The sequence below is a fragment of the Saccostrea cucullata genome, unplaced genomic scaffold, assembly GCF_032062105.1.
Source record: "Saccostrea cucullata isolate Sc308-1 unplaced genomic scaffold, CSIRO_AGI_Scuc_v1 ctg2897, whole genome shotgun sequence".
Lineage (NCBI taxonomy): Eukaryota > Metazoa > Mollusca > Bivalvia > Ostreida > Ostreidae > Saccostrea > Saccostrea cuccullata.
Genome location: NW_026934740.1, coordinates 32,672 through 48,083, shown reverse-complemented (window position 1 = coordinate 48,083; position 15,412 = coordinate 32,672). Strand labels below are relative to the sequence as shown.

The window sequence follows — 15,412 nt, the reverse complement described above, 5'->3', positions numbered from 1 at the left end:
CAATAAATAAATAATGTAATTTTTTGATTCAAATTGTGTTACACGTTGGAATTATAAACATGTTTTTTACTCTATTAAAATAATTTGAAATACAGTACGTACTTGTAATACTAGTATCATATAAATGCTGAAAGTCATAAAATCGAAAATTTCAAGAAATTTCTGTCCAGGACAGATGTCATTTTTACATTTTAAAACCAACATTTTCTAATTTTTGTCGGGGGGCTTCACCTGAACCTGCTGGGGGCTTAAGGCGGCCCCAGACCCCCGGCCACAATAGTTTTGCCTCGATCACTAGAACTTTAGGTTAAGCTACGCCCTGCAATGTATTAAATATTTTAAGCGTGTACATGTACGATATTTTGCGGATATTAATTTTGGGGCATATTAGCGCGTAAAATGTTATCGTTCTTATTTTTGTGTACAAATACATGTATGTGTATGTGACATTTAGCGTTGTACTTGGATCAGCGGATGTTGCTTTCCGGTAAAGGCTTTTAAAAGATTACACAGCCAAATGTACTGTTTTATATAATATATATTTTGTTTCAATTTTCTTCAATATCAAGAAATTATTCAACAATATTTAGGATATTTTGTGCACAGGCACTTCGGATATGGACCCTCCCACCTTTCATTTTTTTTTCTTTTTAAACCTGGGGGTCGAGTCACCTTTTTCCTAATAAGTCTACTTTTGTATTCTAATATGTACACTTTATATTATCAATAATGTTTCTCTTTTGTCTCTATAAGATGTATTTTTAAAAAATATATCGTTTTCGACTGATAAATAAAAAGAAAGTATCAGTCGAAAACGATATTTTTAAAAATTAGCTTATAGAGACAAAAGAGTAACATTATTGATAATAATTATATATTGCATATTAGAATACAAAAATAGGAAAAAGGTGATTCGACCCCAGATTTAAAAAGAAAGAAAAAATAGAAAGGGGGAGGGGGTCCATACCCCTAGTGCCTGTAATTTTGTGCCAATTCTTCATCATAGACATGCTCTGATCAACTGATAATTATATGATGTCTTCAGCTGCAAAAGTGTAACGAAAAGTCAAATCTATATTTAAGGTCTTCTTCGGACTTCCGTCTTCACGAAAGACCTTCTAGTAATTCTATTGTTTATTATCAAGGTCTTCCGGCTTCCTTCGGAAGACCTTTCTGTTTTCTTATGTTTCTTATTATTATTATTATTCCCTTTTCATAGTACACGTAATTTCTCTGAAACTACTGAACCGATTTCAAAGATTTTTACAGGAATGATGCATTGTTAATACATGTATATCTCCAGACCATTTTGTATTTTTTGAAAAATCCCTTCCGGTCACATTTTTGTCCGATTTTCTTTTTTTTAATTGCCATTTTGTCCAGCATCTCCATGTTAACCACTCAAGATTGAATCACGATATTTTCGGGATATGTATATATATATATATGATTAAAAATCTCTTTGAGTTATTTGTACTTGTGACTTTGACGTCAGCCGGAAATGATGCCTAAATTGTCTAAATTCGTCAAATGATGTCACATCCAGTGAAAACGGAAGTAATCAGCAAATGCAAATTTTGCGTTTTTTGACATGTTAATGGTAAATGTATGGCACTATAAGCGTCCAAACAAATTTTCTATCCCTTGTCATCACTTCCTGTCAAACCGGAAGTAGCCAAAATAGCTTTTTTTGTAGGTTTTGACGCAAAATTAAAGACTTAAAGACATAAATTAAAAAGTCCATGAAGGCGTCTTAACTCATTGCTTTCTCTTGTTGACGTCACTTCCTGTCGAAACTGGACGGAAAACCTACTCGTTGCTTTGCAACGAGCTTTGCTCTAGTTATTATTACTATTTTTTCCCTAAAATTTTGTGCAAGCGATTTCTCGAATACTTTTCAGTGGTTTTCAATGAAACTTTCTGGAATTATGCGTCGTTATATGAAGTTGTGGCATGACAAGAAAAATTTTGAATGGTTTAAGATATTAACTGGAGACTTATAAGAGATGATAGATGATGCTAATTGAAACCTTTCTTTTAATGCTTACTGTATAATTTGTTTGAATATTGATAAATCCAAACTCTAGATATTAACATTTAAAAATCTGAAGCGTGTACAAAATGGCGGTTGTCTCTGTCAACTCTAACATGGCAAAAGTTAGGGTTTAAGGAGGCAGCCGAGCGTTTGTTTATACAGAAGTTACCTAAAGATAAATGAAATGTAAAGAAAAACTTGGATTGTCACATCGTAGTTACGATGCAATTCTGTGTCAAACTAAGTTTTAATGCATAGTTGTCTCAAACGTCTTCTGTAATTAGCTTCGGCTGGTTCTCAACACAGGTGCTTGAGGACAGGACTCCCCCCTCTAATATAGACCCCCGGGCCTGTTGGACTTTTTTTCACAAGAATTATATATGGATGACACATTTGTGATATAATCTATCCTATCAATTCAGAAAATTTGCTTAAACTTAATTTTATAAAAAAATATCTACCCTCTCTATATATAAATCAACACGTTGATTTTTAAATAGAGAATGTAGGATGTTTGTTTTGGGTAATTTTTCTATTTGCTGGTTTAGATCTTATCACAAATATGGCAATGAAAGATTTTTTATGAGAAAAAAATGGAAAAAGCCCAGGGGTCTATATCGAAAGGGGGAGGGGTGGGGGTCCTGTCCTCAAGCACCTGTGGTTCTCAAAGAAGAAAAAGACTAAATGAAATACAATACCTAGTATATTTTGCTTTTTTCGGAAAATTAGATTTTAAATCATAGTTATGTTATTGTTTTTAAGAAACAATATCGATGTACATGTATATAGTAAGTATCAAACGCGTGACCACTGTTTTGCTCATGCACACTTGTGTCATATTAAACAGATAGAAAAGACAAATGTAAGAATTTTTTTTAAAGAATGTACGGTGGTATGTTTAGGACATGCAATTATTTTTTTTTTAATTTATAAGAAAAAAATTATCTTGTGAAAACGACATAATTATCTTGTGAAAACGAGATATTATCTTGTGAAAACGACTTATTATCTTGTGAAAACGAGATATTATCTTGTGAAAACGAGAAATTATCTTGTGAAAACGAGAAAATATTTTGTGAAAACGAGATATTATCTTGTGAAAACGACTTATTATATTATGTGGTTTTCACAAGATAATATGTCGTTTTCACAACGCAGCGGAGGCATATAGAGGGACTGCTGACTCATTTTCGAGCCAAAATATGCGATATGCCTGACGTCACAATAGCCGTATCAGCCCTGAAGGGCTGATATTGATTTGCGGGGCTGATACGGATCAATATCACATCCCTAGAAAATTAAGCCTAAAAAAATCATTGTTTGTTAGCATACACATATTTGGGGTTACAAGAATTCTTAAATTAACCTTTTGAATGTAAGGATAATCTTATTGACAAATAAAAGATTATTTATTCTTTCTTTCAAATTACGGATCGGGAACATTTGAAATCTAAGTAGAAAAAACTCAGACACTGGCAGTATTAGGCCGTGTACATGTAACGTCCGTGCATGATTATTGACTTAATGAATTTTATTCTCAACGTAATGTGTACTGTATTGTATTACTAAGTTTGCAATAAACATAACAAAACATACATGTACCCTTTTCCAAATCACATCCTGTATCAGCCCTGAACCAATATCAGCCCTCGTGCCGTCGGCCTTCTGGCTCAAGTTGATACAGGATGTGATATGGAAAAGGGTATGTATTATTTTCTGTACGTCAATAAATATTTACATTAGATGTATATCTTGAGCCAACTCTGTACACAATACTTAGCTCGGAATAACGATACTTGTGAAGGAGTTTTGCTTTCTAACATTTCTACTCTGAATAAAATTATTTTTCTGGATTAAAGTTTTTCTCATAAATACACAACAAGATTGCCACTTTTCCTAAGGATTAAGAATAAAGTTAAAATTTGTGAAAGTACAAGGACGTGTCAATCAAACCCATCCAAAATTTGAAGTTTTAATAACTTTTAAATGAAATAAGATTTTTAATTAAATTTTGTGTAAAATGCTATTCAAATTAATTATTTAATTCGTGATATTATACAGAAAATATTTACTTCAAATCTTTGTCCAAGAACCTTTAAATTTTTACATCATGTAAATATGTACTCGCGTTTTTATGAAAACTGGTTCTTCATGTAATCTCCAGTATGAAATCAATCTCCTCAACTGAACAGCAGACACAGGTTGCAAGCAGGGGTAAATGAATGCAGATGTGGGAATGAGATGTAAAAGCTCGCGTATTTCAAAATGTAGCATTACAAATTAACATTCAACATTTCATTCAATAACAATGTTTTTCCGGAAGTTAATCATATTAATGTCAAAATAAGGGAACTTTTTAATTGACGTACGTAAAGAATTTGATATAAATACGGAAAATTTTTAGTTTTAATAGCCTGACATAAAAATCTTATCGAATATATATATATATATATATATATATATATATATATATATATATATATATATATATATATATATATATATATATATATATATATATAAAGCACACATTACAAGAACTCTTAAACTAATATAACTGCCCTAAGTGTAGAAATATTAATATAGAAAGCACAGAGATTTTTTTTTTTTTTTTTTTATTCACATCTCTTTTTACAATATAAAACATTGAATTAATACATGATGTTTTTTTTTAAATAGAGATAGGTAGAAAGAGGAATAGAGGAGAGCAAGAGAAAGAGAGGAGAGAGAGAGATAGTAGTGAAAGAGAGAGTTTAATAGAAAAGTTGGTTCCATCTGATCCACTGGGCATCAAATTTTTCTTTTCCACTATTTCTATAAGATATAAATTTGTGTATTTCATAATAAAACTTCATTCGTGATATTGCAGCACATAAATTCAAAGATTTCTTAGTACATCTTGATGTGTAAACATAATATTTCAGCCAAAGGGCAATAGTATTTTGAATATCAGTATAATTCTCAATGTAACCTAAAATAAAAGATTTTTTTGTAATATTGATGACTAGACCAGTCTTATCTTCAAGAAAAATTACAAATTCTTCTAGAAATGATTGTGTATAATCACATTCCCATAAAAGGTGTTCTATTGTTTCTTCTTCTGAGAGGCAAAAGTTGCAGTATTTAGAGTCATTTTTGTTAATTTTGAATAAAAATGAATTTGTTGCTAGAATTCTGTTTATAATTCTATATTGAAACCATTGGAGTTTACAGTCTTTTGTCACTCTGAAGGGTATTTTGTGGAATTTTTTCCATTCTTTATTGTCAATCCTTTTCTCCCATTGTCTAAGTATTGATTTAATCTGTACTAGCTTGGGATCATAATTTAAATATAGTAACTTATCCAATTCCACATCAAAATGCATTCCTAGAAGGGTAAATCTAGTAGTTCCCCAGTTAAGATTGTAATTTGGCAGTAATATTTCATTGCTATACTTTTTGGAGCCTATCCATACTATATGAGTTTTGGCATAATTAATATGTAAGCCAGACATTTCTGAAAAACTCTTTAGTGTTTTTAATGTTTCCGCTAGGGATTCTTTACTACCATCAAGAATAAGAGAAGTGTCATCAGCTAATTGAGAAATCTTTTTTTCAGTATTGTTCACAGTTATTCCTTTAATATTTTTGTTTAATCTAATTTGAATTGCTAGTATTTCTGCACATATAATGAATATATAAGGGGATAATGGGTCCCCTTGTCTGCAACCCCGCTGGATGTTAATTCTTTCAGAAAGATTACCACCTTGATTTATTGCAGATGTAATGTCCGTATTAAAAAGTGACAGCCAATTCCTAATTGAGGGACCAAAGTTAAAAAATTTAAGTGCTCCTTGAATAAAATTCCTTTGGATTATTGACAGATTTATAATTATAATAGCCCAAATCTGGATTCAAAACTAAATTGAAATCTCCACACAAAATAATATTTCTACATTGCATATCATCAATATATTTTTGTAAATTTTCAAAGAAAAGTGGTGTATCATTATTTGGACCATAAATGTTACATATCAATACCTCATGGCCCTCTACAGACGCTTTAAGTAAAATAAAGTTTCCTTCAAGGTCGCCCTTTTCTGTTAGAGGTTTAAAATCAAAGTTGTTGTTAACTAGAATTGCCACTCCCCTAGAGTTTGTAGAGTATGAGCTGAAAAAGCATTGGTAACCCCATAAATTTCTTACTTCGTTTTCAATATCACACGAAAAATGTGTATCTTGCAAACAGTAAATGTTATAATTTAAGGCTCTTAAGTAATTAAAAACATCCTTGCGCTTTGCAATATCACCTAAACCTTGACAGTTTACTGAAATAATCTTAACCATTTGAAAAACGTTTACAAGTTGATACCCACCGGACCAATGGACACGAACAGTCGGAACTCATGATGAAAGAAAGAGAGGAAGAAAGAGGAAAGTAAGAGCTACAATATAACAATAACAGAAAAATTAACTTATTGCATTTAAAAAAAGTTCAAATGTTAACCAAGCTGACTACCGTGATAGGTGTGTTGTGAGTCACAGTTTGGGATTTTATTTGTAACGCAAGTTATGACCGGAAACGCATTCTGCTAGCTAATGGCGGAGAGAATATGGTAAGAGTTTTTAATCCCGGCTTTTTTTAATATTCTTTACCTTATGGTCAATATCGTCAAGGATGTCGAATTTCACACGTTTGTCCTTCACTTTTGCGTATACAGATCCGTTAAAATACCAAGCAGATGTAATGCCTTCTATACTGTTCATTGTAATTTGACTTTACTGTGGCAAACTGCGCTAAATCCCTCACCTCATTCAGTTCCTTTTCCAGATTTCTTGTGTTTTTATTTGCTTCACACACTTTTTCTCTCAAAGTTTCATTCTCCATTCTAAGTTTGTCAACAGCGCTTTAGACCGCTCGGCTATCAAGGCAAGTTAAAAAACTTGCTTTCGATGCTGATGGAATTCTCACAACGCTGTGAAGAAATATTAATATAGAAAGCACAGAGAATTTCACTTTTACAAGGATACTCACTTCCGCCCCAGCCCGGGGTTGAACTCTCGACCTACGGAATCTGTCTCCTAGCAGTGCAGGAACAGCGCGTTAGACCGTTCGGCTATCTAGGCAAGTTAAAAAACTTGCTTTCGATGGGGCGGAAGTGAGTATCCTTGTAAAAGTGAAATTTTCTGTGCTTTCTATATTAATATTTCTTCACTTAGGGCAGTTATATTAGTTTAAGAGTTGTTGTAATTTGTGCTTTATAAATAAAATTAAATTCATAACAACATGTATTGGTAACAATCCTCTAAAAACTAATGTCCAAATAACTGTATCTCACTTCCATTCTCAATGACCGTGTAGTGTAGGACAGCGTTGTGAGAATTCCATCGGCATCGAAAGCAATTTTTTTTAACTTGCCTAGATAGCCGAGCGGTCTAACACGCTGTTCCTGCACTGCTAGGAGACAGATTCCGTAGGTCGAGAGTTTAACCCCGGGCTGGGGCGGAAGTGAGTATCCTTGTAAAAGTGAAATTCTCTGTGCTTTCTCTCTCTCTCTCTCTCTCTCTCTCTCTCTCTCTCTCTCTATATATATATATATATATTTTACAAAATAGTCCGTGCAGTTTGTGATATGCGAGGTAAATTATTGGGATAAAACGCATTTATGTGTAATTTCAGGATTCTTTTTTTCTCCACTTTATAAGCCTTTCCTTATACCCATTTAAAGTCTGCATAGCTTAGTATTCGGCGCTCATGAAACCCGTGATGATTTAAAACTACATGTGTACATGTATATAATTCATACGATAAACACTTGTGTGAGTTGATCTGCACATGGAGTTAAGCATTATCGATGAAAATCGGACGGATAAGCAAAGTAATATTTACCAACATATATTCTGGTATAAGTGTTATAATTGAACTTGATAGGAACCTGCTGGTGCGATCTATACGTCTGTACTAGTTAAACGATTACATTCCATCATACATTATTTTTTCTTTACCGAGATAAAAATATCAAGGTTGTTCACGGCAAATATGTGGGGAATACCTTATTCTCCAAAAGTTTTCATCTTACTTCTACAGATTTTTGTTGAAAAATCTTTTTGAGGAAAAAAACAAAAGCATGTGTTATCTTTTTGTTCTTTTAAAAAATGTTTTGGGGTGTGTAAAAATGCTGTTGTCTGATTGGTCAGAAAAATAATTATTACGTTTACTTGATGTCCGTTTATAGCAACTTTCGGTTATCGTTCTTGACTTCCATATTTAGAAATCGTCCAGACCTGTTTTGCATATCCCATTTATTATGACCCCTCCTATCCCAAAGATGTCACGACAAACCCATACGTAAATCCATGTACATAATGGAGTTGCTTTAACATAGGAATGAATACCACGGCTTGAAGTTCCTGATAGAAATATGGTAAAAAGTCCAACTTCCTTTCCTTTTTGTCCTTTAAAATTCATTGATTCTTTGATTGAAAAGGAATTTACGGAAGTTGACTCAGGGGGAATAACTCTAATTGATTGTAGGGATTATAGGCGGATCTAAAGCTTGCATTATATATGGGAAATGAACACTTTCTTCGATAAAAGCCTCCAATTCGAAAATAATTGGATGTGGTAATAACGCAAGTAAACATTGCAAGAAAATAAAATGACACATTAGTTTTTGTGCACATTTGCTGTACTTTATGTTAATTTAAAAGGGTAGTTTTTAAGAAAAAATGAAATTGAGTCAAAGCAATATACATTTAGGTATTCCTAAATATTGAAAATGCATGTAGTTCCTACTGTGTATTCTACCGCACTGTGACAAGGTTTTGCGTGTGTTATAGAAATTTGAACGTCGTTGATTTCTAATGGATTTTATAACAAAAATTACACTGAATGTAAATATTAAAATAAACATGTATATGGAAGTGTTCTGGATTTTCTAATTAGTTACAAATAATAAGTTATTTACAATGTTCAAACAAAAAACAAAATGATCGTAAGTTGACGCTCAGACAACACCTACGTAACTTATTTTGTATTCTTGTGAAGATTTGCCCGTAAGACCTATGCATGGTTCAAAGTTTAAACTATTTTCTTTATGCAAAAACCCGTCAACCCCAAAAGGATCTTTCACATAATCTCATTTAATTATCTTGTCAAGAAATGCAGTTTGCCATCATACCTTTATCGGAACGATTGTATATTACTCTTCTTAACCAGTGCTTAAAGTTCCTCTGGATACACAGTGATGCGGTGTTCACAGTTTAGAGAAAAACAATTACTTATCCGAAACTCATAGCATATCACTTGATGAAATTTCTTGAGACATTCTGAAAGAAAACTTTATCATGTAGTGCCATACTACACCTCTCTTTTAACGTTTATATCAGACGCATGTGGCAACGCACTTTGAAGAAATTACACACTTTGAACACATTTTTCAAAGTGCGTAAAATCTTTCAAAGTGCGTTAAATTTTGGACACATGCAACGCACTTTGAAAAATTTTTTCAAAGTGTGTTAAGAATGCACATTAACATTTTTTACCATGGAGGCATTTAACGCACTTTGAAAAAAAGATATGTATGAAAATAAAAATTCTAGACTTAGATTTTATTAATAGAGGAAATCAAATTGTAATAATTATATCTTTCGAAAAACTTTTTAAAATTTACATGAACTCATTTAACCTCATTTAGAATAAGGAGAAGACGAGTAGAAGGTCTCTCATCATAACTCTTTTTTTCTTAAACATTGTACATAGCCGTCGGTAGCAAATTGAAAGTTGACCTTACAGGTAAGCCCCAATTTTTAATGCATACATGTATATATTATGTATATCTTTGCAAAATATTTATATGCCTACATGCAATCCCCCTTTCCGGTACTGATGCCTATGCTACACCCAAATATATGTGTTTACATAACTGGTATGACGTTGAAAACTTTCAATAAATTTAAGTTTACATAAAATACATGCAAACTTGAAAAAAATGAAGTACAGTAAAGCATTTAAGCGAGAAAGAATTTTCAAAGTATGGAAAAATCAAAATCGCTCACTTTCACATCCTGGAGTGACATCTTCACAGAAGAATTATCAAACAGGTTCAATTATTTATCATACCTAAGATTTGCAGGAATATTGACAAATCCATTTTCAAAGTGCGTTTATATGGTCCATATTAACATACTTTGAAAAGAAATTTTATTTTTTCAAAGTGCGTTGACTTGGTCCCAAAATTTAACACACTTTGAAATTTTTTTTTCAAAGTGCGTAATTTTTCAAAGTGCGTTGTAACAGACGCATCTTCAAGGTTTCTCATAACAAAACATAGACATATAATATATACTCTTTCATTCTTTGTATAACACAATGCTTTTTTTTTGGTTATATAATATATTTATTATGTCACTGTTGCACAATATAAACGTTCATGCATATACAGTTAGAACAATGTTGTCAGCACTGGTACAGTTGAAATATCAGAGATAGTATTTTGAATATCCACTGGAAGCCAAACTAGTAACTAGTACAGGGGGGCACAAAGTTCGTATAGTGGTACGTGTGAAACGTTTGTATAAAGTTCTTGTTCTGTCCTCCGCCTGTCCAATCTTGGAATATATCTTCAAATTTCAAATCATCCTGATATTAATTATTGGAATAGTTTGTAAGTCACTAATGGAATTGTTCCGTTCGATTTAATCGTAGATAGTAATCAAGTGTCCAATTAAAATATTGATTGTGGTCAGTTAATATTATTAAGCCATTTCCAATTCAATTAATTATTAAATACCAATAATGGATACTGACCACGTAAATGTTCAGATATTGATCTTTGATTTAATTGTGATAATTCATCAACACTGACCAATAATAATTCACATTTATATTTACAACAATATTGACTACATTCAACACATAATTAGTAAATAGAAATAAAGTGCGTAAGAACTAAATGGCTCTCAAGGACATGTAAGGATTATTATGCCTTATACACATATGTCCTAATTAATCAAATATAAGAAACACAACATATATTAAAAAGTTAATATGTAATTCATTCATATGTACGGTATGGTCCAATTGTGTTACATTTGTATAACATTCTGAGTTATAAATTGGAATGATTGCCTTCCCAATCAAATTTAAATATACAGGAAGTCTGTCACACTTCTATAAGAAACCGTGCAGGTTTATCATATTTACATAAAATTTTCATTGCTCCATTTTCTGTTATGCCACATTTATTAAGTATCCTGAAAATGTTGAAGGAGAGTTTTCGTTTGAATAAATCCGTGTCCCGGCTGCCATTTTCAACCAAATCCTGTCATTCTTTTGAAGTAAGAGCAAAACCATATTTGAAACCGATTGATCATGAGCTGCACCTGTGTATAACCTGACTTTAATACTGCCATTACGAACAATGTAACATGAACAGTAATCAGTAGAGTAAGAAGTGAGAGACGAATAGAACAGGTAAATTCCATTCACAGGGGCTGTAAAGACACCATCGTTAGAATTGTAACCGTTTCCTTCATTAAGTATAATGTGCGGGAAGACCAATCGTCGTCCAGACGTTGTACTCGTGTCGGATGTAGTCATTGAAGCTGTAAATCCAATTTTGAGTGTTTCTGAAGTAAAGAATTCGTAAAACATAGTAAAAAATCTTTTGAAAAGTCCTTTTTGTGGATAACAATATTAGATAAATAAGTTCTTGACTGGGCACACAGATGAGAGTTTATGTAAGTAAATGAAATATGTTTTCTGTATAATATCAACGATTTGCATCTACAGTGTACATGTATATTTTCTATAATATCTAAAACCTCCAGCGCAGCAGTAATCACCAAAAACATAAACTACATGTAATTATATCGTAAAGGAAATACCTGACTGGACAAGGGATGACATGTTCCATTCAAGTGCTGATAAAGATTTCACCAGATCAACCTGTTGACGTTCTGTTCTACCGAGGCTAGTCTTCAGATCACTTAATGTCACATTCAAATCATCTAAAACAGATTTGCTACATCTTATATATTCTGTCTGGAAGGTAACTTCAATGTGATACTATGTAAATATTATATAATAATATTATACACTGATACATGTGTTCCTATATAACTGTCAGGTAGTATCCTCACAACCCCGAGTCCATTGATAGAGGTGCACTCTTTTTATTTTTTTTTCAAAGGCTTATTGTAGCTATGTGTTTCAAAGAAAGTATAAACCTTGATTGTTTTTTGTTATATTGCAGCCAACAATTACATAAAGCGTTTAAGCATAATTTGAAACAGATAATCTGTGACACATGCATTGTTGGTGTGAATTGATCACTTACTGTTTACATTTCCGTCTACTTAATTAAGAAATCTTTAATTTAATAGGTGATTTCCAATGAGAAAAGCATAAAATTGTGTCTTTTTTATATGATTCCATCGCCATGAGTGATTTCTGATTTAACCTTCCGACAGTAACAAAGAATTGTAATATGATTGAGTGCAAAAAAGATTGCTCTAAAACAAACAACTTTAATGGAATAACAAACCTTTTAATGATGAAGTCATTTGTATATGTGTTTTGTCCATACTCGCAAGTGAGATTTTAATTTTGTTCTGTTCCTCTTTTACATTTAGGATATCTATCATTGCGTCTTTCAAACCCGAATTCATATTTCCTGACACATTCCTAAAGTTATCTTGTAAAGTTTCATTTAATACACCGGATTGTTTTTGTAGGTCCAAAAGAGAAAGTGACAAATATCTCACTTGTTTCTTTAGGTTGCTTATTGCGTTAAAATCATCCATATGCACTGTAGAAAAAGAGACATTGTTTTGGCATTCATGACTACAAAAAGATTTCAAAGCAGTATAATTCTGGCGAAGTTCATAGTTTTCAGTCTTCAGTTCTGCAATATCTTGTTTCAAAGAATTTATTTCGTTTGTCATAGATGCTTTAAATGTAGCAAATTCATTCATCATTGTCTCTACGTCTTTCTGCAGGCGAATTCTTAGTGCAGTTTCCTGTGAAAGAATATCATGGAGGATGTTGGTATCCAGTGAGGTCCCTGAATTTTCCGACGAGTAAGAATGGGGGAAGGATCCATCATTAGTACTATTTTTGGATGGAGGGACTAGAAAGCATTTCCCAGCATGAAGGATAACTAATAAAATAAACACAGAATTTCCCATCTTCTATACAATTCTTAAGAACTGTGACAATTCAATACTTATTTTTAAAATAAATTCAATTATCATGTTTACTTATCTTTGATTGATACTTGTACTTTGTATGTAGTGAGATCATGAGAGCTACTTGAATACTATCCGTTATCTCCATACATTTTATAAAATAAACGCACAGGTTTTGCCCTTTAAAAAGATAACACGATAACGCAAAATAATTGACGTCGACGACATGAAAAGGGACAATTGAATTTTTTTCAAGTCAGAGGGTTTATCTATAATAACGAAATGAACCAACATTTGTACTTTATTTTTTCATTAATCATAATGATATTATATAAAATGTTTGATCATAGAGCACAGTGTATTCATCACGTTTCTTTGTCATTTGTGCTACATGTATATTATGTTTTACATTTCCACCTTTTTGATATCATAAATTAGCATTTGGTTGGGAAGATACTAACTCAACAGTATTAAAATATTAAACAGTTTTCGTTTTACATACATGTAGGAACATATATATAGGAAAAATATTTAAAACAATATGGGCTGCATTTTAAAAAATATTTTGCTGTTTTTAAAATGTGTTATTATGATAAATTTGTATGTTGTAACTTAAACCTTTATGATCAATTGGACCAAATAAAGCAGAAGAAATACTTTTGTATACAATCCAATACACAGTTTTGAATAAGAAATCATTCTTGTACAGGGTGACAATAATGTAATTTTGATTAAATCGAGACTTATAAATGGTTATTCCATCGCAAATATGAAGAGTAGTTTAAGTTTAGTAATTAAAAGTTATTTTTTCTTTCATTAAAATAATTATTTACAATTTTGCAACAAAAAATTCCGATTTCCAAGTTGCAGGTTATTTTGCTTTAAACATCCTCTTCTCAAGAACACTGGGCCAGGATTAATTGATTGATTGTATATTGTTTAACGTCCCTCTTGAGAATTTTTCACTCATATGGAAACGCCACCACTTGCAGGTGGAGAGCTGCAAATTTTTTCCTATACTCGGCACTCAGGGCCATTGAGCAGGGAGGGATTTTTTCGTACCAGCATCTACTGCGACACGGGACCTAGGTTTATACAGTCTCATCCGAAGGACCGGTCTTGTTTGTTTGTTTATTTACACTCAGACCATACAATGGTATATGAGGTACAAGAACATATTTACATAATTATATACAAAATACAAAGTCAAGCGAGGAAGAGTAGTATCAATTAAATAGTTACTAAAAGCAGGCCAATATCTTTTTAGCTAATAAAGACAGTTTAAACAGTGCATCAACATTTGTGATGGACATAATTTTCTCAAATTTATAAGTATTTACATGAAGACAATACTTCTTATCAATAAGTTTTACCCGTTAAGACAAAAAATATGGACACTCCATTATATAGTGAAATTCATCCCCCAAAGTATTTTTGTTACATAGATTACATAATCTTAAAGATCTATCAGTATTAGTCCATCTACCTGATTCTACTGGGAGTTTGTGATTACAAGTTCTAAATTTTGTTAATACAATTCTTAAGTCTTTTGGGAGTTTACTTAAGTAAATGTCTCGTCCAAAATTGTTTTTGAAAATCCTGTAATTTAAACATTTAGGTGAATTTTCTATGTTCATATGCCAGTCTTGTAAAAATTGATTTAACAACGTTTCTTTCACAATAGATTTTAACCATGTAACACTAATGAAGTTTTGATTTATCCACACATAAGACAGGCCACAGGAATTCAAGATATCCCTTATACATTTCAACCATGGGTGCTTAAATGATCCGTCAGAAAATTGTTTATAAAGAAAGCAATACATTATGTATGTCAGCTTACTCTCATGTGACATCAAAAGTTTAGCCCAGTAAGTAATCATTCGTACCTTTATACATATTATTAAAGGATATCGCCCAGTTTCCCCATACACCATACAATTTGGGGTACTGGACTTAACATGCAAAACAAATTTCAAAAATTTCAAGTGTACCTTTTCTAAAATATCTATGTTTTCGTAGCCCCAAACTTCACACCCGTACAACAAAATCGGGCTTATAACTTTGTCAAAAAGATCTATTTGACAATCTACTGGCAAGTTAAAATACCTTATCTTTCTAAGTACTCCATACATTGCTTTTGAAGCTTGTTTAGTTAAATGTGTTTTGGCACTTTTGAAAAAACCACTACGGGACATGATAACACCT

At 32.0% G+C, this 15,412-nt stretch overlaps 1 protein-coding gene across 3 annotated transcripts; it reads right to left on the bottom strand.

Moving 5' to 3' along the window:
- Window positions 1-11,143: 11,143 nt before the first annotated feature.
- Window positions 11,144-13,253, bottom strand: LOC134241252 (uncharacterized). 3 transcript variants are annotated; one of them, XM_062723314.1, is made up of 3 exons: window positions 12,562-13,253; window positions 11,903-12,025; window positions 11,144-11,620 (listed from the first exon to the last, which is right to left on the bottom strand). In XM_062723314.1, exons 1-3 carry the CDS (start codon window positions 13,202-13,204, stop codon window positions 11,247-11,249), a joined length of 1,140 nt encoding a protein of 379 aa, XP_062579298.1. In that variant the 5' UTR covers window positions 13,205-13,253; the 3' UTR covers window positions 11,144-11,246. The 3 variants fall into 3 exon arrangements, with proteins under 3 accessions (XP_062579298.1, XP_062579299.1, XP_062579297.1); XM_062723313.1 differs by having other exon boundaries at window positions 11,145-11,644; XM_062723315.1 differs by lacking the exon at window positions 11,903-12,025 and having other exon boundaries at window positions 11,144-11,644.
- Between the last annotated feature and the right edge of the window lie 2,159 nt (window positions 13,254-15,412).